This window comes from Ursus maritimus, unplaced genomic scaffold (genome assembly GCF_017311325.1).
Source record: "Ursus maritimus isolate PB19 unplaced genomic scaffold, ASM1731132v1 scaffold_26, whole genome shotgun sequence".
NCBI classification, from domain to species: Eukaryota; Metazoa; Chordata; class Mammalia; order Carnivora; family Ursidae; genus Ursus; species Ursus maritimus.
In genome coordinates, this window is record NW_024425119.1 from 5,377,392 (window position 1) to 5,404,501 (window position 27,110).

Sequence of the window (27,110 nt, forward strand, 5' to 3'; positions counted from 1 at the left end):
TCTATTATGGACTGTATCATGCCCTCTTCCTTCCTCCCCAAACTCATTCGTTGAAGCTCTAGTCCCCACTAATTCAGAATGTGAGTATATTTGGAGATAGGGCCTTTAAAAGAGGCAGTTAAGTTAAAACGAGGCCAATAAGATGGGCCCTAATCCAGTCTGACCAGAGTCCTTAAATGAAGAGGAAATGTGGAGACACCGAGAGATGCCCGTGCACAGAGAGAGGACCGTGTGTGGACGAGAAGTCAGCCAGCTCTAAGCCGAAGTGAGAGGTCCTGCTGGCATCTTGGTTTTGGATTTCTGTACTCCAGGACTCTGAGAAAATAAATTTCTGTTGTTTAAGCCACCCCGATCTGATATTTCATATGTCAGCCCTAGCAAACTCCTACAGTACCTCTCCATCCATTTCTTACAAGTGCATCTCTTATAGACAACGTATGGTTGCGTATTTTTATTTAATCCAGTCTAACCACTCCTGCCTTTGGTTGTAGTGTTTCATTTATATATGATATAATTATTGATCTGATTGGGTTTAGTCTTGTCATTTTTCTATTGGTCCCATCTGATTTTTGTTCTACTGTTCTTCCTTTCTTGCCTTGAGTATTGTTTTTCAATTATCATTTTTAATATTTCTGTTGGCTTTTTGCCAATACTTGTTTGCATTATTACTGTTGCTGTTGTGGTGGTGGTGTGACTTTAGGAGTCACAGTATGCAATATTCTCAACTTACCACGTAGAGGTCATATTGTGTGATTTTCACATATAGTGTTACCATGTTGCAACCATTTTGTTTTGTTTACCCTTCCCATTCAGTGTGATAATTTTGCCGTATGTATTCACCTTCCTATATTATAAACCTCACAGTACAGCACTGTAATTTTTGCTTTAAGTGGTGAAGAAACCAAGGGAAAGTGGTATACCATATACACATATATGCATATACATATATGTACTTAGAGTTGTTCACCAGTTTGTAAAGTCAAATTTCTACCCCAGCTTTCAATATTTTATCTTTGTCTTTCAGCAGTTTGACTGTGATATACCCAAGAGTGGTTCTCTTTGTGTTTATCTTGCCGAGCTTCTTACTTTTATCAGTACATTAGTTTTTCACCAGTTTGGGGAAAATCTCAACCATTGTATCTTCAAGTATTTCTTATTCCTCAACTTTTTCTGCTCCTATCCTAGGATTATACTTACACATATTTTGGACAGTTTGATACTATCCCACAGATCGCTGAGATTCTGGTCATTTTTAATTTTTTTAATTTAAAAAAAATTTTATTTTTTCCCCTGTTTTTAAAATTTAAATCTAATTAATGAACATATAGTGTATTAGTAGTTTCAGAGGTAGAGGTCAGTGATTCATCAGTCTTACATAATACCCAGTGCTCATTACATCACGTGCCCTCCTTAATGCCTGTCATCCGGTTACCCGATCCCCCACCCACCTCCCCTCCAGCAGGCCTCAGTTTGTTTCCTATTATGAAGAGAGACTCTGGTCATGTTTTAAAACATTTTTTCCCATGTTGTTCAGAATAGGTAATTTATACTAATTTTTTTAAATAATATTTTTTTAATTATATTATGTCACCATACAGTACATCCCTAGTTTTTGATGTAAAGTTCCATGATTCATTAGTTGCGTATAACACCCAGCGCACCATGCAATATGTGCCCTCCTTACTACCCATCACCGGTCTATCCCATTCCCCCACCGCCCTCCCCTCTGAAGCCCTCAGTTTGTTTCTCAGAGTCCATAGTCTCTCATGCTTCATTCCCCCTTCTGTTTTTTAATATTAAATGGGTATTTATTTATTCTTTCATCTCTAATCTGCTGTTAACCCCATTTGATTTTTCTTTTCAGTCATTGTTCTTTTTCAAGTCTAGATTTTTAAAACATTTCCTGAGATTACTGATCTGTTTATTCTTTGTTGTCATACTTTCCTTGAAAACCCTTACACGTGTTTATAATAGCTGCTTTAAAGTTCTTGCCTGCTAATTACAACATCTGGTTAGGTTTCTAGGGATTGCATTTTCTCTTGACTCTGGGCCATTTTCCCCTATTTCTCACAGAGTGTGGATGATACCATGTGTGGAGTCTGGTTTGTGTCATCTCTCTTTAAATGGCATCTAGTTTGTTCTGAAAGACAGTTAAATTAACGGCCAAGCATTGTGCCCTTGTCAGGCATGGTGTGATTCTCTGTTACGGCAGGTCTATTTCAGTTTAAATTTATTTTTGGGGTGTATCCTTTCCTCTGTGGCCCATTCCTTCTAAGATTGTGGACTTTCTATGTCTCAGTTAAATGCTGATGTGCTCAGTGAGCCCCTTCACCCTGGCCTACTTGGGCTTCTGGTATTTCTTGGCATTTTATGGCCTCTGGTATCACTGCCTGCTCATCTCCCAGTTCTGTAGCAGAAGGTCTTTGCAGGGCCTTGCGGAATGTTCGCCCGTGCATGTGCAGCGCAGCCCTTGGCTGGAGACCTGCAGGGAATGCACATGCAGACCTATGACAGCTCCCCTCTGCGCAGCCCGGTGAGACTCAGTAGCATGTGGTTGGGTAGTTTTATTTATTTATTTATTTGTTTATTTATTTATTTATTTATATATATATTTTACGATAATATTTTTTTATTATATTATGTTAGTCACCATACAGTACATCCCTGGTTTTCCAGTCTAACCACTCCTGCCTTTGGTTGTAGTGTTTCATTTATGTACAATATAATTATTGATCTGATTGGATTTAGTCTGTCATTTTTCTGTTGGTCCCATCTGATTTTTGTTATACTGTTCACTGGGATATTGATGTGGTTACCTCTGTGGGTATTTTCCAAATACAAAATTCTCTCCTTAAAGAAAACCCTTTTGAGCTGGAGTGATCAGAAATTCAGTGTCGATTAAAAAATTGTCCTTATTTTCAGTCATTCTGTCTGAATTAATCAAAATTGCCAAGTCCATTTATGAATGGCAAAGACTGAGTGTTTTAAAATTCTGATACTCTTTTTCAATGCAATTTTGCTGGCTCTGGATTCTCACAATGCTGCCCTCCCATAATCCCTTTCGTTATTATACTCTGACATGCTTTCATGTAGGAATACAGAAGGGAAAAGCAAGGGAAGCTGAGATAAATTTTATTTTTCTTTTAAACAGAAGAAAGAAAAAAAGTGGGGTTACACTTTTATAAATATCTATAAATATTGAGCGATAAGCAAATTTTCCAAATAAATAAATAAATATTGCCACATGCTAAGGAATGTAGGAAATTATGGGGACTACCCCGGCTCTGCCAAAGAAAGAATAAATGGTATTGAGTTTATAAGATTACAACTAGTTTACTGCCAAAGTCCTTTTAGGATTTTACATCTAGTTATCAGAATGGGGGAGCTTCCAAAAGCTTTTAAACAGTATAGTATCTCCAATGGGAAATGAAAACTATGGAGAAAATATTTGCCACGCACTGCTGTATAGTAGTATACATAATTTTAGTGTTTCAGAATAGGAACCAGTCCTTCAAGTTCAGCTTAAAACCATCAGGTGAAAACAGTTGCCCAATGTTTCGTCAGTAAAAAGAACGGGTCGGTTTCTAAGGCTGGGTGCATGATGGCAGTAGGAAAAAACAAGGTGATGCAAAGAAGCTGTTGTTTAAATCTGCTTTGCTTGCTAGCATTCTGCTCTGTGGGTGGCCATCTAAACAGAGGTAGGAACATGGGAGGCCCTTGGAGAAAGACTCCAAGTCAGGTGGTAAGGCTAGGTAGAGGGAGGCTGAGCGTCAGGCCCACCTGGCTGGTGCCTCAGCTGTTTGGTAAGTGAGGTTTGGTTTTCCTGGGACCCCAAACTGTCTTCATGAAATGCCCCCAGAATTTGCCGGTGGACAAAGACCCAGACATGTCAGCCCAGGAGTGATGAACTGTCTCTGTAGCCAGTGCTACTGAGCAGTGAGGAGAGCGTAGTAAAGAGCTGACAGCATTGTCTTTGGGTAGTTCCTACACTTTGGTCCCTGATTATTGGACTTCTTTTCCCCTGAGTCCTTGATGCCACTTCACTTAGACAGAAGGACACAATCTGCCAGTCCACAGAAAACTGAACCCAGAGCAGTCGCATTGTCTCAAGACTCCCTCCCTGTGACAGTTTCGTAATTCATCCTGAATGCGGTACTACTCAGCCCGGAAGTAGGCTTCATCAGATGCCCCCAAGGGGCATTTGAATTTATTTCCATTTTTAAAATTTTATTTCCATCTCCTAGCAGAGGAGATTTTCATGAGCCGATGCCAAAGCTCTTCCTCCAGCCAAATTCACTAAAGCCCGAGGTGGGGCCCGTAGACAAGGTTATGTCATGGACCGCTTGGGAACAGGCAGGCTCATTCTCAGCCCTCCGGCTCTGGCTGCGTAGAAAGGGAGAGAGCATGGCAAGGGCGGTCCACCCCACAGGGCGGTTGAATTTTCTAGTTTGATTTCTAGCCTCAGTTGTCTGAGCATTCTAGTTCTGTTTGGACCGAACTACTACCAATCTTTCTGACAGCTCTTCTCCGGAGATGCTCAAGGAAGAGCAAAGCCTTGAGATTAGGACTTTTATCAGTTTGCCTAGGTCAGCTATTAATGCCCCAGTCAAGGTTGCCGACTCAAATGCCGACAGGGTCCAGGCAGGTGACAAAAGCGTAAGGAGCAGTGGACGCTACTGGTGTTGGCTCTTCCCTTCACCTTCAAACTGGTGAACTCGCTAAGCCATTGCTAGGTTTTTAATGCTAGACTGATGAAGAAGAGAGGCATGGGAAAGAGAAACTGCTTGGGGTGGTTGGGGGATGGGAGGTCGAGGAGGGAATCCCTCTCTTCTTAATGAAGGCGAAACTTCTAGTTTATCTTTCTGGGCTTCAAAGTTCAGAAGGTGGTATAGGTGGGACAGGGAAGGCGGTGGAAATGCCATGACTCAGGCCTCAGAGGTACATTCTCGGGGGACCTCCTGGTGGATGGGGAGAAGCCACTAACTGCCCCCTTCACCCCCACCTTCCCTTTCCCTGGACTGTGGAGGTCGCAGGTACCCCTGAAGACAGTATAGACTGCTGGGGAAGGATTCCTTTTTGGTTTCCCTAGATGAACTTGGGGAAGGGGCGGCACCTGTCCACGCCCATCCCCCCGGCGTGCGCGTTCACCCGGTTGCCTCTGAGTACCCCTAACGGGTCGCTGGCCACCACACTGTTGTCCTCGGCGCTAGGGAGCTCCTGGGAGCAGGAGGCCGGGGCGGGGGTCATGCGGGGCCTGGGCTTCAGCACGTTCAGTGGGTCGCGCTCCGTGTCCTCGGCGCTGCGCGTGTGCCGCCTTGGCCTGGGGGTGTTGAAGTGGATGAGGGGGATCTCGTTCCTCCGGGACAGGAACTGGGAGTAGGGCGGCGGGTTGGTCCCTGGCAGGAAGGTCCTCTTGGCCTGGCCCAGGCTGACGAGGAAGCGGTGCTGCGGGGAGTGGTACACGTCGTAGCCGTTTTCCAGCGTCCGCTGTCGGAACCTGCAGCTCTCCGGGCTGAAGAGGTGCTGAAAGGGAGAGCGGTGGGGTGAGCGCTCTGCCGACCCCTGGCCCCGTGCCCCGTCCCCGGACCCCCGCCAGCCCCTCCGAGGTGGGGGTGGGGGTGGGGTGGGCGGTGCTGGACCTGGCTTCGCCCTCCTGGACTCTATCAGGGGGTCGTCCCTAACCCCTGGCTCCCTTCTTGGGGGAGTGATCTGACCAGCGCTCTCCAAGTTGCCCAAGTAGTTAGCGGGGTTGGGACTTGCAGGGAGCAGCCGGCCGGCCCCCAAAGCCCCTTGCCTGGAGCCCCCCGCCTGCCCTTTAGGGGCTGGCTCGGCTAGGCTGGCCAGGCAGGCAGCACTTGTATCCAGTTTCTGGAGGGAGGGCTAACTTCAGCGCAACCCGGTCCTTCCCGTCTCTGCCTTTGGCTGAAAGTTGGCTTGGGTCTGTCTCCTTGCCTGGAGAAAGGGTGATGGTGGTGGTGGGGAGATGGGGTTTGTAGGGTCAGACATAAATGAGGGTACTCACACTCAGAGATAATACCGTTTGGGATTTATTGCTGGGAACTCCAGCAACAGATGACTGACTAGGTTTGAGCCCTCACTCTGCCACTAACTAGTACTGGGTTTTATCCAGTACTAGGACCTTCACACGTTGTTTCAGTTAATCCTTGAACTCCACGGAGTGTTTTTACAGATGAGGAATATCTATATGCCTAAATGCAGTCAATAGATATTTTAATTTAATGCCTACGTTTGTTCCATGGAGAGTTGCCTGCTTGTGGCCGGATACTGTTGTCGGTGCTGGGACACAGCAGCAGGCCAAGCAGGGAGTCACTGCTGTCATGGTATTTCTGGTGGGTCTGTCTGGGGTAAGAGGCTCCTGAGATGAGCAGTCCTACCACTGTATGATCTCAAAATCCTTTGGCATATGCCTGCAACCTGTGGTCTGGGACATCCTTTGCTTACCAGCCTGAATGACCAACGACCACAGCTAGGGCAGAGATCATTCATGAGAAATCCTTAACTGGAGGGAGAGCCAGGTGAGGAAAGTGAAGTGGAGAGAAGTAAGGGGACCTGCCCAAGGTCAAGACGGTCTAGTAAAAGAATCCAGAAGACACTGATGGCTTCTCACTAAAGCTGCTGTGTAGATACACAAATGGGTGCCCAGAGGCAGGCAGGCTAGAGGCTGAGAGCCTGGGCTCCAGAACCAGACGACATGGGTTCAAGCCCCAGCTGTGTAAACCTGAGCCTCTACTACTTAGATTGACCGAATCACTCAGTGAAAACAGCACCAAGCACTGCCAGGGGAATCTTTATTAAGATTTTATGCTCTGGCGAAGAAATGAACTATCTTTAAATGGGACCGGCACAAAAAAGAAACTCACGGATCCAAAGATGTTGCCTCTGAGGTCCATACAGAGGTATCGCCTACTCATCACACCTGTTATCACCACAAAGCCGGCATCCTCTGACCTGATCATCAGGGCACCTACGGAGAAAACCACCCAGGTCAAAAACTGGCTGCACATCCAGCTCCTGCGTTTGGGCGCTTCCCGAAAACCCACCTTTTTGAAACCTCCCTAGATTGATTTTAAGGGCGCTGATGATTTCACTTCATCTTCTACTTACTTACTTGTTCTACTTACTTGTTCAGCTTCATTTCTTCTGATTCTCCCCTCCAAACTCCCACCCCTGACCCCGTCCCCCATTTGCCTCCTACTCTCTCCTCTTGTCTGTACGCAGCACTCTGAACTCCCAGCATTCCGTCTCCTGTGCTGGACACGTGTTCCCTCTCTGCCTGCACTGCCTTTACTTCCCCTGTTGCCTGGCTAATACCTCTTAAGGTTTGTGGTGGTCATCACATTCTTGCAAGCCTTCTGGGCCTTTGCAATTTTTAAATCTACACTGAGATGTCCTTCAAGGGTCCAGCTTGCATATAGCGCCCGATGCCCTACCCAGGTATCTGTACGGTGGTCAGTGATCCATCACCCAACACCCATTATGTATCAAGAACTCTGTTAGAATTGACCTTCCCCTTGCATTGCTCCTTATTGAAGTCTCTCATCCTTCCAGTCCAGGCTAGATGTCACTTTGTATGAAGACTTTCCTTAACCCTCTAATCAGAACTAATGCCCTGACCTTCATTACAGCGTGCATTTCACTCACCTGGCCTTCACTAAGTTTGCATTATCTAGTCCTGCCCGAGTGAGCTACTTAGGACCAGAGGGTTTATTTTTCTGTGTTGAATAGATACAATGGATGCACAGAACTTCTTCTTGGATCTTCATTGCTGCTCTTTGTCCTTTTCTTGCTTGGTGGTGTCCCCTCCAGTGCAGTCGCTCATGGTCTTTCAGCGTCCCCACTCAACAACCAGTCTCCAACAAGGGCCTAAAACCCACACGTACTACCTACACTTTAAATGACTGATAACTACCCGCCCTCATGGGGACTTGCAATTTTAACAGCTACAGTGCATTGTACCAAGGACTAAAGTCTAAAGCTTTCTGTTTTGTGGCAAGAGTATCATTCAGCAAGAGTTCCACCCCAAATGCTGCTTAATTACCTGACATTTTCTGCTAAAAAGCATTTCTTTAAGTCTTTGGAGTCACTTGCGTTTGCTTACCACAGAATTTCCCTGTGCATCTCCTTTGGCCTCACAGCCCTCTGGCAGGTGTTCAAATTTCTTTCTTTTTTTTTTTTTTTAAAGATTTTATTTTATTTATGTGACAGAGAGACAGCCAGTGAGAGAGGGAACACAGCAGGGGAGAGGGAGAGGAAGAAGCAGGCTCCCAGCAGAGGAGCCCGATGTGGGACTCAATCCTGGAACGCCGGGATCACGCCCTGAGCCGAAGGCAGACACTTAACGACTGCGCTACCCAGGCGCCCCAGGTGTTTAAATTTCTATTTTAGAAATGTAGTATGGAGAGGTTGAAAATGCCCAGCGTATGTGCCCAGGAAGTGGGGGAGCCTCATGGGATGACTTACACCTAGGTCTCCCCCCTTTAGCCTGTGTGGGCTCGACTCCGAGACCTCTGAGGAGAATAGCAGACGATACCTAGACACTAGCTGAGTGTAGAGCTTCATATGGACTGAAATTGGAATGACGTGGGACAGAGAGAATGAGGGTGGGAGCAAGCCCAGAAAGAAGAGAAAGCAAGAAGGCCAAGGAGAAATGTTAATTTGTTTCCAAGTTTGGCTAAGGGTTTGCCTTGAGGGAAGCTTCTGGAAATGGGGTGGGGTATAGGAGGTGCAGAGGATATTTAAATTGCCCCATAATGAGGTCTGCCTATGAGTCTCAAATATATGGCTAACTCTGTGAGCGCCGAGAGAAACAAAGGGATGTGTAAAAAATAAGTTTCTGTCCTGATGAATTTTCAGTCTAACTGGGAAAAAAATTACACTTAGTCATGGGTTTTCTAGAGTGGTTGCACTTCTGGTACTTTGCATATTTTAAATTCTCAGAACAGCTGTGATCTTGTTAATCTTATTAGTACTAACATGGGTGGTAGCAGCATCCCAATTTATGTGCAAAGGGAACTAAAGCAGGATTCAAACTCAGGACAGTGACTCTAACATCCTCTTCCCACAACCCAGTAATTCACCTCCAACAAAAATCATCTTCAGCCTGAGGAGACAAAATCAAGTGCCAAGATACATGTTGCAACCCGTGAGAACCCCAAGGCATGCTGCCTCTGCATAGGTCAGGGAAGGGGCACTGAGCCAGGAACCAGGGGATTTGGATTCTGGTCCCAATTATGCCACTTCCTAACTCTGTAGCCTTGGGTAAGTCGTTATTCCAGCCTCAGGGTCCTCAGCTGCGTAAAGAGAATGACAGTAGCTGGGCTGCCAACTTTACAGGGTTCCGATCAGAATCCAGTGCAATCATGCTTGGAAAAGTGACCTTTTTCAAAAAACATTGAGTGAATGAAAGGTGTTAGGTAGCATGGGATGGCCTGCCATTTATGACAAGCCCAAGCCCAGACTTCGGCAGCCACCCGGGCCTCGTGCTTGGGGGATCCACGTGGGCAGTGTGTGAGCCACGTGTGCTCCTGGGCTCCAGGGCCGGTCCCAGGAGCAAACAGTCTGGAGGGGAAGAGTGAGCAGCTGCTACAAATGACACACAGCCTTGAACCGAACCAACAGGAGCCAACGAGAAAGTGCAGGAAATGGAAGAGACAGACTGCCCTCCCTTTGCCTGTGCGGAAGGCGTGTTTTCCCAGGCAACGCATGTTCTAGGGACAGAATCTGGCAGAAGGAAGGCACAACACTGGCTGCTGGAGTGACAAGCTGTTGCAGCCAGGTGGGCTTAATGGACTGGCATGTGATTCCGGAAGAAGCATGGGGTTGGGGTCAAGGTGTCCTCTAGGTGACCTCGTGCCAGCATAGTTCTTTAACCTTTGTTTTCACAGGTGGTGGATTCATTTACCTCGTTTGGTCATCTTGAGGATGTAATGAGATAATATTTCTATCCACAATAAAAGCACTTTCTAAATGCTACTAATTTTACTATTGCCACTTGCCTCCACTCTGCTAAAAAAGTGGAAATTATCTGGCTCAGTTGGTTGAGTGTCCAACTCTTGATTTCAGCTCAGGTCATGGTCTCAGGACCCTGGGATTCGTGCTCAGCAGGGACTCTGCTTGAGGATTCTCTCCCTTTCCCTCTTCTTCCGCCCCTCCCCCCATAATCTCTCTCTCTTTCTCTCTCTCTCTCTCAAATAAATAAATCTTTTAAAAAATTAGAAAATTATTGGCTCTGTTCTATTCTCAAGCCGGTAAATAATAAACGAGATGGTAGATGTAAAGTGCTTCGAGCTTCCCAAAAGAAAGATAATATTTTGCAAGATTAAAGAGCCCGAGGATAATTCAGCTTCAAGTAAAGAAAGTGCCAGTAGGGAAAATGGAAGAAGGAAGAATATTAGGAACTCAGAAGTGGTATTGACCACGGGTAATTAGCATCTCTTCCGCTGTTTCTGTGAAGCAGGGATGGTGGGGAGTGGGAGGGTGAGTCAGAGAGTCTCTCTGACATCGGTGCTGTGAGTCCCAAAGGAGGGTATAGAATCTTACAGGGAGGTAATTTCACAACGACCGACAACCCAAAGATGGGTTGAGCACTCAACTATTAATCAAGAATTGACTAAAGTACAATGATCAAATGAACCAGATTTCGCCAGAAATGTATAATTAGTTAGAAGGGAAAAAACACCACACACCCTCTTCCATCAGTGTAAAAGCAAATCCTCCACCAGTCTGAATTACTTGTGCTACTTATCCACATGGCTCAGTGTTTCCTCTTTCCTTTTTTGCTAACTTTTTTGTGTGTACATTTATTTGGGTAATACACACAATGACTGATTTGAATATTATAAAGGGTGATATAAAATAGGACAAGTAAGTCTTCCCTCCTCCCACCCTGACTCCCGCTGAGTTGCCTTCCACAGGTTTGTGTTAATTTCTAGAGACACAGTGCTTAGCTACTGTCTACATCTGGCAGAACAAAATCATTTCTATCGAAAAAATCTGAAACGGGGGGTGGTAATCAGAAGGGGTAATGAAGCATGAGAGACTATGGACCCTGAGAAACAAACTGAGGGCTTCAGAGGGGAGGGGGGTGGGGAATGGGATAGGCTGGTGATGGGTAGTAAGGAGGGCACGTATTGCATGGTGCACTGGGTGTTAACTAATGAATCATCAAACTTTACATCAAAAACCAGGGATGTACTGTATGGTGACTAACATAATATAATAAAAAAACATTTAATAAAAAAAACTGAAATCAGTTCCATTCATTTTGCTTCTTCTCAGTCATTTTAATTCACTCCCAACTAGTATGAGTGCCTCCTCTGAGCCTGATGCTGGTAGATATTTGAGGGAAAAGTGCTACAACCCAGGCTGCCTGCTTGTAGGCAGAGCACCACGGATTACACCACACACAGCTCACCACAGCTGACTCACACTGTCTCCATCATGCTCCAGAGGACGTGTCTGTGAACCCTTTCAGTGAGAGGTTCTGTTAAACATCCCTTGAATAAAATGAGCAACACTTTGGATGCATCAAGTGTATCCAGATTTAGTTCAGATTTTTGCCATTAGACTCCAAATTCGTTTCCAGAATGGTGACTCCTGAATCCTACTATATTGCCTTGAGTTCTGGAACCTGCCTCGTATTTGCAGAGAACTTGGGTCCCTCCTCTCATCTTCCGTCACCTTCCACTGAGCACTTGAAGAGGTGTGCATGGCTGGCTTTGCATGTACATGGATCTTGCTACAGCTTTAGGGACCTTAGATTTCACACAGCAAGGCCACAGAAAATTATCCATTAGTTTAGTACAACAATAATTGCAAATCATTATTCCCATAAGAAGTGTCCTATAATTAAACAGAGACTCTGATTACTGTCATTCCTTTCATTTGATCTAGATTGAATCAGCTTGCATTCTTCTGTATCCTCAGTGTAATTTTGACACGTTCTTCTAAAGTAGAAGACCTTGTCTTTTTCAATACTCATCCCCCTTCTCACCCCAGAATCCCCTATGTGGGTGCACGCAAAGGGCCCTCATTTGAATTGTAGCCAATTGACCAACTATGGATTGTGATCCAGCTCATTCCAGACCTAATCTTTACAATCATTCCAGTGGCCTTATGTTGCCAAGGAGTTCCCAACTAGCTCAATCTGCAACTGAGTGGAAATTTCAGCTCCACAGAGAGGAATCACCAACTGATAACAAACTGGGTACCTCTGAAGCCACCGGTAAACATGTTGGGTGGATGGATGCATGGGGGCATGGATGCATGGGTGGTTCATGTACTTGGTCAGACTCATCAAGACAACATACCTGGACAGCTTGTCTTCAGTACATTTTTCCTGAGAAGTTTTATAAGACCAGAATATTAGACTGTCAGAGTTGGAAAGAGCCCCTGAGTTCATCTATTCCAATCCTTGGTCTGATACAGGAATCTTCTATATAACCTCCATTGTTACCCTTGTCCAAAGTTTATGAGCCAAAATCAGTGTCAATGACCTATCTGGCTTTTCCCCTCTCAACTTCCTTGTACGTTTTTGGACTCTTTGGATAGGACAAAGTGAGGGTGGCTGCTAGTGTGGGAAGATGGATTGTAGTTAAGACAAATTTTCATGTTGAGAGAAACAAGTAAATGCTAATTAGGGAGGTGGCAGAATCTTTTCCCCAGGTTTAAACACACAGGCGTATGCACACGCACACACACACACACACACACACACACACACACACACAAATAAGTGGATTCTGGGCAAGAAGCTAGGAGGCTGGATTAGCACTCTGGTCTAGCCCAAGGCCTCCCCAGGTCCCTTGGAGGTGGGTGGACAGAGAAGCTCCCCATCCTTCCCAGCCTGAATGAAGCCCCTACTCACTGTAGATGGTCTGATGGGGTGTGCCATCCACATGGCCGTCCTTGTGGATCTGCAGGTGGTAGCTGTTCCTGGCGCTGGCTGTGTACAGGTGGGTCAGGCCACCCCAGCTGGAGCCGAGCAGCGGGGAGGTGTTGGGATACGCTCTGACTACCCAGCACAGGACAGAGACCAGGAGCCCAAGGCGGGTCCCGGACATCGCAGCGCTCTGAATGGCTGGCTGGAGTTTGAAACCTGACACTGCCTCCCTGACTCCCTGGCTGTGCCTCGCAGGCCTCTTTCTTCTCTTCTTTGTGGGTATCTGGCCTGAGGATCCTAGGCTGGATTCCCTCCTTTTTCCCCTTGGACTTTTAAAGGGTAGCCGTGTGACATCAAACAGGAAAAACTCCACTGTCCACATCCTCTGTGTTGTAACCAGCCCATTGGAAGAGAACGCAGAGCCCTTTGAGGCTCACGGAAGGCACGTCGGTCCAGACACAAACACACCCCTCAATTTCAGGCCAGTGCTCCAAAAAGTGAGTGATGTGTGGGCAAAAGTTATCTACGACTCTGGGTTGTCTGTTGACCTGTCCCACTTCCACCAGGAAATGTGAAGGCAGCCAGCAGTTCTGAAAAAAAAAAAAAATCCAGCTTCAGTCATGCAGTTGACAGACTCCTGTGCAATTAATCTCCCATTGAGTCTACTCATTTTGATTTTCTCCGTCCTTTCAATTCCAATTAGCAACTGTGTATCTGGTGCTTTCTCGGTGCACAGCACCAGGTGGGTGTTTTGAAGGTATAGAAATAATACAGGACCCCATGGGGTGGAGGGCACCCTCTGAGATCCCTCTTCATGAAGATATGCGAGCTGGAGACAGAGGTACAAAAGCCAAAGTTTCCACCTTGGGAAGATTTCAAAATAGGAAGAAAGAAAACCAGGCCTTGAGGTCACTACTGCTTTATGAAATTTTGAGGTTTGATTTCTCAGTTTTCCTAGTTCAGACTGCCTAAAGGCAACAAAACTGGTATTATGGTCTCTCCAATAGCATGGAGACTAATTCAGACACTTCATGAAGATGGGAAGGCTGGTGGCTGAACACAGGGGATCAGAACCTGGGAAGGTCCCAGGGGCAGAGAGGGCAGGTCAGGGTGTCCCCACACTTAGTGTCTCCAGGGTGCCTGGCTCTTGGGACTGGACGCTTCCTTGCAGACCCTGCTCACAGGTGTGCCCTCTGGGAACCTACATTTGATGTGGGGTGAGAGTGCCAGTACCTGCAGTCCAACGGGGAGCAAGCTACTGCAATGCATACCAGAAAAATATACACACAAGGAGACTGCTCCTCTCCCAATTTTCCGCTTACTGAGTGCATGCAGGCATCAGGCTAGACATCGTGGTTGATAGAGAGAGAGTGAGGTGTGATCTCTGCTTCAAGGAGGTCGCAAGCTAATGGAGGAGGCAGATACGATAAGCAATCCTTGCACAAAGCATAATGGGATGTACAATCATACAGGTGCAGACAAAAGATGCCATTTGTTATCTTACATTGGTGCAATTTTTATAGCTCATAAAGCATTTCTGAATGCTAATTTTACATCTTTTAGTTCATTTGAATCTCACTTCAACCCTGTGAGAGAGTCACACCAGGCATTATTAATATTTTGATTTTATATATGAAGAAATGGCAATCACGGGTTCATATGCCCAAAGTCACAAAGCAGTTAAATGGGAGAGCTAGGACAAGGTCTCTTGGTTCCTTAGGCTGCTTCTCCAATAAAATCACAGCCACAACTAATACTCATTGAGAGCTCACTAAGTGCTTTACTTGTAGTAACTCATTTCATTGTCGGAATAACCCTTTGAGGAGATGCTGCTACCTCCCTTCCACAGATGAGGGAACTGATGCACACGGTTTAAGTAACGTGCGCCAAGATGTACAGCCAACACGTGGATTGACGCTGGATTTGAATCTGGGCAGTCCGGTCCCTAGACCTCCTAAGGACTTAGCTAGATGTACAAACCCACACAACATGTTAAGGCAAAAGAGATGGGAACCAGGAACTCGGTAAGAGAGTGCAAGTAGCAACAAGGCATCGTAGTCTCCAGTGTTTCTCTAGCAAACACAGGCCTTCACCCAGGCTGTGACTCTAAGATATGGGGTGCTGTCTCCCTAGGTTAGGTAGATGATCTAGGACATATAAGACAGTCTTCTTTAATAATGGTCACAGAATGACCCATAAATAGAGTACCACATCGTAGCATTCAGAATTGAAACACAAATCATCCAGGAACATTTGCCAGTTGATAACCCCACATTTCCTTTTCCGGTTGCAAAAGGTAGAGACGGGAAGTACCTGTGAAACAATCAGCAGGTATCTAGAAACTTCTCTGTGCAAGAGAGAAGGGAGGAAGGCGTTCCAGGAATGAAAAGCAGAGCAAACATCCTTGAAGGGCTTATACTATAACTGAGCAGAAGAAAACCTTGTTCAATACAAAGCATTGTGTGAGAAGAGCTATATTCCTAGGATGTGTAAGAAACGCTAACAGAGGGACACCTGGGTTGCTCCGTCGGTTAAGCATCTGCCTTTGGCTCAGGTCATGATCTCAGGGTCCTGGGGTTGAGTCCTGTGTTGGGCTCCCTGCTCAGTGGGGACCCTGCTTCTCTCTCTCCATCTGCCCCTTGCCCCTGCTCCTTCTCTCTCGCTCTCTCAAATATATAAATAAAATCTCTTAAAGAAAGAAATGCTAATGGCATTCAGAAGAGGATGAGAGCACAGTGGGTGGATGCTGTGGCCAAGGAGGGCTTTGAGGGAAGCGGGACTTGAGGGGGCCTTATAGGATGGACAGGGAAGGGCACTTCCTAGCACCTGCCAGAGCACAGTGGGAAAGCAGTGCAGGTGTCTCAGGAAGAGTACCTGGTTATTCACTTGTTCCTGTGGTGATTGGAGGGAGACCTCCCTGACTGCTTCAGCTTATCTTATTAGAAAGAGAATTGATGGGCCAACTTAATCCACTTCCAGATTTTCCTCCAAGAAGAAGGCCTGAACACCTAGCAACTGGATCTGAAGGTAGAAGACAGTCCAGGACAGTAGGTTTACTTCCGAGGAGAATGTGGGCAGGGCAGGGAGAAGAAGCATTACCCACTTGGTGAAAGCAAAAGAGAGTACAGAATCTCAGAATAATTCTTTCCACTGAGATACGGGAAAACTGAGTGGAGGAGAGGATTTGCCCGTTAGCACGCATGGATGGCAGAACTTCCAGCTCTCGGCTGAATTCCCTACCAGTGGATTCCAAACCTGGCTGCCATTAGAATCACCATAACTACCCCAGCACTAACCTTAGACCTACTGAATGTACAGGCTAAATTTGCACTTTCCTCCAAAGCTACCTGGGAGAACCCACCTTGATGTTAATGACACTGAAGGACTTTTCAAGAAACAAGAGGTTGTAAAGCAGATACCTGTGTCTGGGGCACCTGGGTGGCTCAGTTGGTTAAGTGTCTGCTGTCAGCTCAGGTCATGATCCCAGGGTCCTGGGCTCGAGCCCTGTGTCAGGCTCCCTGCTCAGCAGGCAGCCTGGTTCTCCCTCTCTCTCTGCCACTCTCTCTCGTGCTTGCTCTCTCTCTCAAATAAATAAATAAAATATTAAAAAAAAAAAAGAAGAGGAAGATACCTGAATCAGACCAAGGATTGGAATAGATGAACTCAGGGGCTCTTTCCAACACTGACTGTCTAATATTCTGGTCTTATAAAACTTCTCAGAAAAAATTACTAAAGACAAACTGTCCAGGTATGTTGTCTTAATGGGTCTGACCAAGTACATGAACCATCCATGCATCCATGCCCCCATGCATCCATCCACCCAACATGTTTACCGGTGGCTTCAGAGGTACCCAGTTTGTTATCAGTTGGTGATTCCTCTCTGTGGAGCTGAAATTTCCACTCAGTTGCAGATTGAGCTAGTTGGGAACTCCTTGGCAACACGAGGCCACTGGAATGATTTTATTTATTTATTTATTTATTTTTAAAAAGATTTTATTTATTTATTTGAGAGAAAGCATGCACGCACGAGCGGGGGAGCAGAGGGAGAGGGACAAGTGGACTCCCCGCTGAGTGGAAAGATTAGGTCTGTGACAAGCTGCATCACAATCCACAGTTGATCAATTAGCTACGATTCAAATGAGGGCCTCTTCCCCACATAGGGGATTCTAGGGTGAGAGGGGGGATGAGTATTGAAAAAGACAAGGTCTTCTACTTTAGAAGAATGTATCTAAATTATACTGAGGATACAGAAGAATGAAAGCTGATTCAATCTAGATCAAATGAAAGGAATGACAGAGTAATCACTGTCTCTGTTTAATTAAAGGACACTTCTTATGGGAATAATGATTTGCCCTTATTGTTGTACTGATTAATGGATAATTTTCTGTGGCCTTGCTGTGCGGAATCAAATGTCCCTAAAGCTGTAGCAAGATCCATGCACATGCAAAGCCAGCCATGTACACCTCTTCAAGTGCTCAGTGGAAGGTGACGGGAGATGAGAGGAGGGGACCCAAGTTCTCTGCAAATACGAAGCAGGTTCCAGAACTCAAGGGGATATAGCAGGATTCAGGAGTCAACATTTTGGAAATGAAGTTGGAGTCTAATGGCAAAAATCTGAACTAAATCTGGATACACTTGATGCGTCCAAAACGTCACTTTGAGTCCCCAAAATGCACTGGAATTAGTACACAGAAACCAAGCTCCCCTTCAGTGGCCTGCTCAAATTTTCATTTGCTTTCAGGATTTCCAGCTTAACTGTGCAGTCTATGACGTAAATGGGTCTCTTTAGGGGATGTTAGTAATGAACACTGAATCAGTACACTGTGCCCCTGGGCAGCCTTTTCCTAGAGCCTGGTGTGTGTGGCATCTCCTTAGAAGCTTCAGAGGGTGAGGGGAGAGTCCAGGGTAAGTTGGTTCTCGCTCTTTGCACCTGGAGGGGATCAAGGTGAAGGAAAAAACAGGAGCTGGGTCCCAGGGTGGCTCACTGTTTTCTTTTCTTTTTGACACTCTGTCTAAAAGCTCCATCTACAAATGGTAGGATCGCAGACCCCTGCTACCTTGCTATTCCTGCCTCTTCATGACTTTGTCTCCATCATCGTGGTAATGGTTTCACCGTCTTCACTCCCTGGGCTCAGGCAGATGGATTTCTAAGCCATCCTAGACAAATAGTGATTTCTTCTCTTCTCAAAGTTGTCTGGGGGAGGTACTACAGCCTTCCTGAAAATGCCATTCCTGTATCTTGTTTTCCTGACAGTTAAAACATGCTTCCTTAGAAGCTTGAGAGGGCGAGGGGAGAGCATCAGGTAAGCCAGTTCCTGTTCTTTGCACCTAGAGGGTGCAGATTCTCTCTTGTTCTAATGTATCCATTCAATCAACACATAACTATTTACAGAAAGCCAATTTTATGGCTAGTGCTTTGTAGAAAATCTCTAAGAAAGCCTAAGAACGGAAAAAATATAGTCCTGATCTTCAAGGAGCCTACAATACATTGAGCAGAATATAGTGTGCATTTGTCCAGGACTTCACAACCTATAACCTGCACATTCATATCCAGTACCTCATTTGATGCTCAAAACAGTCCTGTGAGGTGGGCCATCAGGTCACTGCAGGAACTTAACTACCAGTTAAGAACTGGTATGTCCCATGGGGTCAATCTTCTCCCCTTCCCTTCTTTCCCTCTAAATGAGTTCTCTCAGTTTCCCCCTCCCAAACAAAATTTCCAGCCTATTTTTATTATGGTAGCCTTTCCTAAATAAAGGCACCTGGGAAGACATGTTTTCAAGACAGACCCTTCGCCAAAGAAGCATAGGACTGAAGCCTAGAACTCAAGAGTGAAACATCAAAGCTTGGGAAAGAGTTCATATCCGTAGGAAATGGTAAGGTGTTTCTCTAGAAGGTTCAGATGGTAATGGCTTTCACTCCTGCCACTCCTGCCAATGAAACTCCCAAGCTTCCAGTGGTCTTGTCAATGTATAAATATTGACACTGATGGTTCGGCAATGACTGTTGATGAGAAGGGTAGGAGCCTGAGTGCTATATACTTAACCCTTTTTGAGGAGGGCTCAATTTTCAAATGCATAACATTAAATTTCACCACCTATTTTGAACTACACAGCATGAAAGTGTTTTGTAAGAATAGCCGATGTTTGAGAGTATTTAATTAAAACATAAGCATATATCTAATTTAAAATATGCTTCCCTTAAGCATATCTGAGTGCTCGTTTACTTAGTGGTTTGAAGTTTTTTGAGTATAAGATAGCCATTCTGAATATAAGAATTCTGAAGACAGAAGAATTGGAAGAGAGATCTCATAGACAGTGACAGAAGATACACTGGGGATGAGAAGAAGCAAGAAAGCTTCAGGATTAAGGAGCATCCCTCAAGAGCAAATGCTTTCCATGGTGAGTGGGGCCCTATAGGCTGTGAGGGCCGAGAGCTGACTACCTACAACTGGGGCTCTCCTTGCTGTCGTTGTGGGTAGGAATCACATGGTACCCTATGTGAGCCCCTGCAGAGTGAGGGGAGCTGGGCACCAGGAGGGCACACAAAGCCAAGAACTGGAGCACAGGGGATCTTTTGGGCAGTGAAACTACTCTGTATGATACCATAATGGTGGGTATATGACATGATGCACTTGCCAAAACCCATGGAATGCACAGCATAAAGAGTGCGAACCCTCATGTAAATAAACTATGGACTTTGGTTTATAATCATGTGTCAGTTTTGGTTCAGCAATCATAACAAATATACACCCTAATGCCAGATGCTGATGATAGGGGAAATTGTGTGCAGGAAGGGGGAGAGGAGAGGAAAGTATATGGGAACTCCCTGTACTTTCTGCTTCATTTTTTTTTTTTGTTAACTTATAACTCTAAAAATAAAGTATATTTTATTTTATTTTTTAAGATTTATCTATTTTAGAGAGAGAGAGGGGGAAGAGGGGAGGGAGGCACAGGGAGAGAGAGAATCTCAAACACACTCCCTACTGAGTGTGCAGCCCAACGTGGGGCTCAATCCCACGACCCTGAAATCATGACCTAAGCCAAAATCAGGAGTCGGTCCCTCAACCGACGGAGCCAACCATGCACCCCCAAAATAAAGTATATTTTAAAAAATGACCAGCAATGGTGTTTGCCTCAACAGGTCTTAAAATGTAATCACTATCTGGAATGATTCATTTCAGAATCAGATCAATGATATGGGCTAAAACAGCAAGAATTCCGATGCATACGGCTAGTTAGTTACCTTCCATTCCTTTAAATAAGACACAAGCAAATCGTTCAGCCATCCCTGTCACAGGTAGCAGCTTCCCTATCAGAATTGGAACTCATTTCTTTTTAAATCTGTACGTGCAACCTTAGGGATATCACTTCCTCTCTCTGCACCTAAGTTTCTCCAGCTGTAAACTGGGGAGGTGGGATGTGGGATGTCTGAGAGTTTCTCCAGGGAAGGACATTGTCTTGTCTTCCAGGCCCTACCCCTTTCCAAATTATTTGCTTTGTCACCTGCTACACTTGATCATCTACCTGCGAATGGGGATGGGAAGGGCTTAAATTCTCTGGTGGTGGACTTGTTTCTCTCCCCCTGCCTTGCTTACCATGTCCACACTGGATTAAGGATAACCTCAAGGGAGAAAAGTGCTTTTAATCTAATATTCAATATCCCATAGATGATAATATAAATTTTATAATTTGATAGTATAGGTCACTGTAACAGCAGCCTCAGCCTGACAGATGTACTCAAATGTAAATCTAAATAGAATCCTCATTATACATTCCAAAATGAAATACAGATGTCTCTGTAAGAGTACTGAATCCGCCCCATGCTGCCTTGCCCTTGGTGCCGCAACAAGGAGCTATGTGGCAGGACAGAGGGGGTGCAAGAGCCTTCGCTGGGGAGCCCCAGTGCCCTGGAGGTCGGAAAACAGCTGGAGACCTGAGGACAGAGGACAAGTGCAACCGTTGCAGCTTCCAGCCCCTTTTCCTTCCCTCCCCACTCCTCACCCCTCCTCCCTTCCGCTACCGCCCTTCTTCTTACTGGAAACGCTCTCCTGGCCTCCACCTCTACTGTGGGAGATAAGACAACACGTGTCCCGGGCAGGGAGTGGCTCAGGCTGTGTGAAAGATTTCAAAAAAGGTTCACTTTGGGTGATAAGAACAGGGTTATGTTTGTTCCACTGAGAGCAGAGCCAAAGACCTAGGTCAGATGGGGTAGCTTGGGTAGGCAGGGAGTGCGGGAGACACAGCTTTTGAATGAAGGATTCTCAGTGAAAAGTCTGTCAATTTGTACCCTCCCTCCCCAAATCCTGTACATATTCACACTTTCGGGGGGCTCCTTGACTCTATTTCTCTTTATTACTCCTTCCCCTCCAAGGAAAATCTTCTTCTTTTTTTTACTTCATGTTTAAATAGACCTTTTAAACTTTTCAAAAATACTTCCCTATGCAAACAATGAATCATGGAACACTACACCAAAAACTAATGATGTACTGTACAGTGGCTAACATAGCATTAAAATATATATATATAAATAAATAAAGATGAGACCTCTTGTAATGATAATAAAAAAAACTTTCATAATGTATATCTCACTTGTACCCACAGAAATGGCCTACTTTGTCTATTGCTACACGTCCGTAGGAGACCAAGTGTCCCTTAAGGGGCCAGCTGTCATGGAATGAAGTTCTTGCCCGAGTGACCGAGTTCCTGAGCTTTCTCCTCCCAGCGCACCCCCACAGAGTTCCTCTGTGTCTTTCTCAGTCAGAAGCCCACCTGGAGTTTCCTAAGCTTGAGAGTTTTGTGAATTCTGAACCCATTCTTTTTCCACATGATTTTCTTCCCCATCCTCCCCTACTATTTCCCCTTACTTTCCTCTTTATGTGGGTCACAGAAACACGGAACCTCATAATGGGTGTTGGGAGCCTTGGAAAGCCACACCATAGCCTGTTTCTACAGTGAGGAAAACTGAGGCCTGAAGGTGACTTGCCCAAGGTCACATGGCCATGTTAGTGGCAGAGCTCAGTGTTGGATCAGGCTTCTGACCCTCAGCAAGACTCCCTTCCACCACAGCACACCTACATTTATTCACTGGAATAAACTCAGTGGAAGGGGATCAGGATTCTAAGGCTGCCTTAGAGTAGCGAGGTGGTTCTTTGCATGTCCTTTGCACAGGTATCTCATGCTTCGTCCATGCCACTTGCCATATTGGGTGCTGTGTAGAAGGGTGTGGTAGCTGTGTTAGCCCTTGGAGAGGGGGTGCTATGAAGAGAGAGGGAATTGCATTTGGGCAGTGGATTAGCCCTTTGCAAACGGATCTATCCTTCCCTCCATAGTGCTGGTACTGGCTCAGGGATGGGAGTTTGGTTTCCCATAGTTTCACTTTCCCCCACCTCAGGGATATTAATTCCTTTTAGTATTAATGGTGAAAGTTTTGGAACCATTCATTGCACAATTATTGTGTCTCCAGCCCTGGTCTTACCCTTACTGACTCATGTTATGTGGTGGGAAGAGTGGACCTGGGGGCAGGAGTTGGGAAAGGTGCCTTTGGCAAGCTCATCTTCAGCTTGTGGACCTCATTTCTGTTCTTTGTTGAATAAAGGGATTCAAGTAGAAAATATTTGTTTTTTCTAGGTGAGGAAAGAAGGAGCAATGTCTACAGCCCTTGGTTATTCTGCCTGCAAGGCTTTGCTAAGTAGCTGTCTTCTGTTACCCTACACTGGACCTTTGATCAAAATCAGAGGGAAGACAGTCATGCTTCTAAAGTAGGGCTTCTGCCCGGGGAAGGGGCAATAGAAACTTTGGACTGCAGAGGAGCTGTGGTGTGTGTGTGCACACGCCTGTGAGCATGTTTGTGCGCACACACACACACACACACACACAGTCTGCCTGATCTGATTGGTGCTCAAAGGCTCCCCAGAGGAACCCAGCCCACCCTCTCAGGATGCCTGGGGCTTGTCACGCAGCCCACGTCGGGGAGCAGACATCCTGGTTCCCACTCACCTCTTTCGAGCCTATGACCCAGGCCAGCCCACCATGTTTGGGACTCTGCACATCCGGACCCGTGTTATCTCAGGATCCTGGGACTCCTTGGCTCCCCTGCCCTGCCTCCTCCCCTCCCTGTGGACACGTAGCCACCACACACTTCTCAGAGGGCTATTTCTAGCTGAGGGGCTGTAATTCAGCCCCAGCCTGTCAGGTCAGGCTGTCTGTGTACTGCAGCTGGGACGAGCGACCTGACACGTTGTGGGTTCAGCAGAATGCAGGATGNNGGGGCTTCCGGAGGCAGGCATCCCCTCAGCCTGCTGGAGGTCATGGTTGCTGAGACGTGGGGGTGGGGGGCAGACAGGATGCTCCTGCCGCCTGATGGGGAGGAGTTGGGTGTGTACGGGAGAGTGAGCGGGAGCTCAGCCTCACACCTCCAGCCCTTGTCTGGACTCTGGCCCTCCACAGTCCTTCCCTTGGCACGAATCACCGTCTTCAGCCTAGGTTGGAGTTAATGCAAAGTACTTAGACAGTGGGATCAGAAATCCAATTATGCCCCATTCCAGACCTGCCGTTTTTGTTCAGTTACTGCACCGCATGGGGCCTCCCTTTCCTCATATGGAAAGAGGAAATAATATTTGTATTTGCCTCATCAGATTGTTGAGAGGATTTAATAATATGGCATATACAATAATCTCACATAGAGTGGTCACATAGCTCTCCCTGGTATATGGTGAATGTTTACTGCTGCTGTTGTTTCTTTTCCAAACCCCAACCTCCTGCCACAGCTTCGGGTACTTCCCTACATGGCTCTCGCTTGCCGTCAGAATTCCTCACAGGGCACATTCGGAGTTACCGTTACTTCAGAGTTCTTTCTGATGCCTGGCGTGTTTTAGGTGCTTGCTTAATAAGTTTTTACTGAATGAGGGAATGAATTCCTCCTTAGCTCGATAGGATGGAAGAACACTGAGCATGGAATGAAAACAGAAATGAGACAAAAAATGTGGGTTCAAATCCCAGCTTCAGCCCATGGCTAGTGTTGTGACCTGAGCAGGTAAGCTGGGACACTCATTCTCAACATCCTTCAGTCTCCTGTCAGATAGGGATAATGGCTCCTGCCCAATCTCCTTCCCAAGGCTGTGGGGACAGATGAGCAAGGGTGTGGCGTTGCCTTGGAAGCAATGAGAGTCTCTGCAGTTCCAGGCAGATTATTCTTTATCTTCAGTTAGTTCAGGTTTCCCACTCCAGGGAGACACAACTATTCTATTTGGCCCCCTTTTACAGTACCGTGTTTCCGGAGCTGAGGTTTGCCTTGGCTGTGTCATAGTCTCTCCCTTCCTTTTCCCTTCTCTGCCTCAAAACATGGGGCTCCCTTCCTTCAGAACTGGGGCAACTCACCACATAAAGGAAGCCATCCCCACCAGCCTCGTCCAAACCCAAGGGCTTTGTTCCACCCATCACTGAAACATTCCTTGTAGAGAGGCATTGGTTAGCCTTTTCCTTTGGGCTTGTTCTCATATTCTTGAGGAAATCATTCATTCATTATGATTTTATGGCAACCATCTAGGCACCTCTCACTCCCTTGGTGTCCTTCAAACAAGGCCACACGTCCTCACTTGGACTTCATCTCAGCTTTTAGCTTTGTGTTATTACCACCATTTTATAGATGAGAACATTGAGAGATGAAAACGGTTATTGGACGATTCAAGGTCTCACAGACAATGATTTGTACCCAGTTCTTTAGTCTTCTCTGCATTACAGCAGGGGGAATCCCAAAGGCAAGGTGGTATTACCAGGGTTTTTTGATGGACCAGATGGCATGGGAGCTCTGACTTTTTGTTTTGTAGATATGAGGTTTCCAGTCTTTGTCTGCCCTGTTACTGGCCATCATTTTGGATGAGTTACTTGAACTCTCTGAGCTTAGTTAACATGTCTATAAAATTAGGATACACTATCTACCTCATATGCAAAGTACTTGACCCACAGTAGGTACTCAACATTCCCTTTCATTCCTTCTATTTCCTCAAAGTTCCCAACAGCCTCTAATAAGTGTATGCACATTTCTTTTCCTACCCCATAAAGATATTTCAAGGTGAAATGAACTGAATATTTATCCATTTATTCAATGAATATATATTAAGTGACTAACATACACTAGACATTGTGCTAGATTCAGAAATAAATGGGTGAAAAGACATTATCCTTGACTTTAAGAAGCCCACAGTACAGTGAGGAAAGGCACCTGCTAGAGAGAAAATTACTTAGTGTGATTTGTGCCATGAAGTAGGTATAGTCAAAGGACTCTGGGATGCAGCAGGAAGAACCTCAAACCTGCTCGGGGAAAGCCAAGTTAGACTTCATAGAAGGGTTGACTGCTGAGCAGAGTTTTGAAGGAGTAAGAATTAGCCCATGGGCAAGGTGTGATAGAAGGTGTGATCTAAACGGGGAGATCACACGTAGAAGGGCAGAGTCATGAAAGAACACATCTTTGGAGAGCTATAAGAATTGCAATATGGTCATAACATAAAAGGAGGTGTGAAGTGTTGGGAAATGAGGGGAAGAAGGAGGACACAGTTGGATTAAAAATGGACTTTTGTGATATATTAAGGCATTTTGAGTGTAACTTCAGCCTATCGGCGCACCCTGGCAATTCTGAGCCAAGAATCAGCATGTTCAAATCTGGGTTTCGGTATGATCACTCTGGTAGTAGTGTGATGAGTAAGTTTGAGGGCAACAAGTCTATATGTAGGGAGACTGGTTAGAAAATTTTCAAAATATTCTAGATGAGAGATAGTAATAGGCCAAACTAAAGCAGGGGCCATTTGGGGCTAGAAAAAAATAGGGTGATGAGAGATATTTAGAAAGAACTCAAAGAAATAAATGAGTGTACTTACTTAAGGGTCAGAGAGAGAGAGGAGTCAAAGATCATCCATGGTTTCTGAGTTGAGTGCTTCCAAGGGCTGATGGCATCATCACCAGGCTAGAGAATACCACAAAGAAATAGGTTTGGTAGGAGAGTTGAGTTTGGTCTTGTTTGGTTTGAGTGCATCAGGAGATATGTGGCTCCTGGGAGAGAGATCAGGTTTGGTGGTAGAGAAATGGGAGTTGTTTTCATAGAGTGATAGTTGATGCAATGTTAGGGATGTGTCATCCCCATGGACTAACAAAGAAAGGCCCTGGGTATCTGGGGAATATTGACAGCTAAGAAGAGAGTGGAGGAAGAGGAGCCCACAAAGAAGATCAAGAAATGTTATTCATAGAGTTTTGGTTCAGAAGTCTGAGTACTTGATTCCTGGATTAACTAGCTTTGGTTGCAATGGATTCCCAAAAGAAGATGTACAGAAGATGCCACAGGAAAATGCACTGTCTTCATTTCAAGCCAGAGCTTCCACACTGGTGAGCTGTGCCAAGTAGTATGTGAGTCCTGAGGGCATCACTAACTTTAACTTGAGATCTTGACCACAGACAGACAAAGGCAGCTTCTTCTTGGTCTCTTTCCTCTAAGCCTCCATCATGCTTTTGTTCCTTGGGGTCTTACCTCTCTAATTCCCAAAGAAGGAAATGATTAAGACATGAAAATAAAAGGAAGAATTGATGGCTCCTTTCTGGAGGGCTGGAGCAGAGCTGATCTAGTCTCTTCTCCCTCCATCCCTACTCTGAAGCCCCCTAGGTTTCTAAGGAGGCCAAGAGAGAGAGAAGGAACAAAAGGGATCTTTGTGGTTGAGAAGAGGGCTGGCTTTGATTTACCCCCTGCTGCTTTCATGCATAGTTTACTTATTCCTCCTACTAAAAAGTTCCAGCTGCTACTATCAGGACCCCAGCGTACCCTCAAAGGAAGGAGTCCATTTTTTGGGTACGTATGTATGTATCTGCAGTATAATTAACATGCAATGTTATATTAATTTCAGGTGTACAGTATATTGATTCAATATTTCCATACATTACTCAGTGTTCACCTTGATAAGAGTAGTCACCATGTGTTACCAAAAAACATTATTACAATATTATTGACTATATTCCTTATGCTGTACTTTTCATCTCTGTGATTATTTATTTTATCAGTGGAAGTTTGTACCTCTTAACCCCCTTTATTTATTCCACCCATCCCCCTACCCACCTCTCCTCTGCAACTGCCAGCTTGTTCTCTGTATTTAAGAGTTATTTTTGTATGTTGGTTTTGTTTTTTAGATTCCACATATAAGTGAAATCACATGATGTTTGTTTTTCTT

General features: G+C 45.5%; 1 protein-coding gene across 1 annotated transcript; it reads right to left on the reverse strand.

The window, feature by feature from the left end:
* Positions 1 to 3,219: 3,219 nt before the first annotated feature.
* Positions 3,220 to 13,485, reverse strand: FGF23 (fibroblast growth factor 23). The gene is made up of 3 exons (XM_040642059.1): positions 12,887 to 13,485; positions 6,882 to 6,985; positions 3,220 to 5,523 (listed from the first exon to the last, which is right to left on the reverse strand). Exons 1-3 carry the CDS (start codon positions 13,281 to 13,283, stop codon positions 5,086 to 5,088), a joined length of 939 nt encoding a protein of 312 aa, XP_040497993.1. The 5' UTR covers positions 13,284 to 13,485; the 3' UTR covers positions 3,220 to 5,085.
* Positions 13,486 to 27,110: the final 13,625 nt, after the last annotated feature.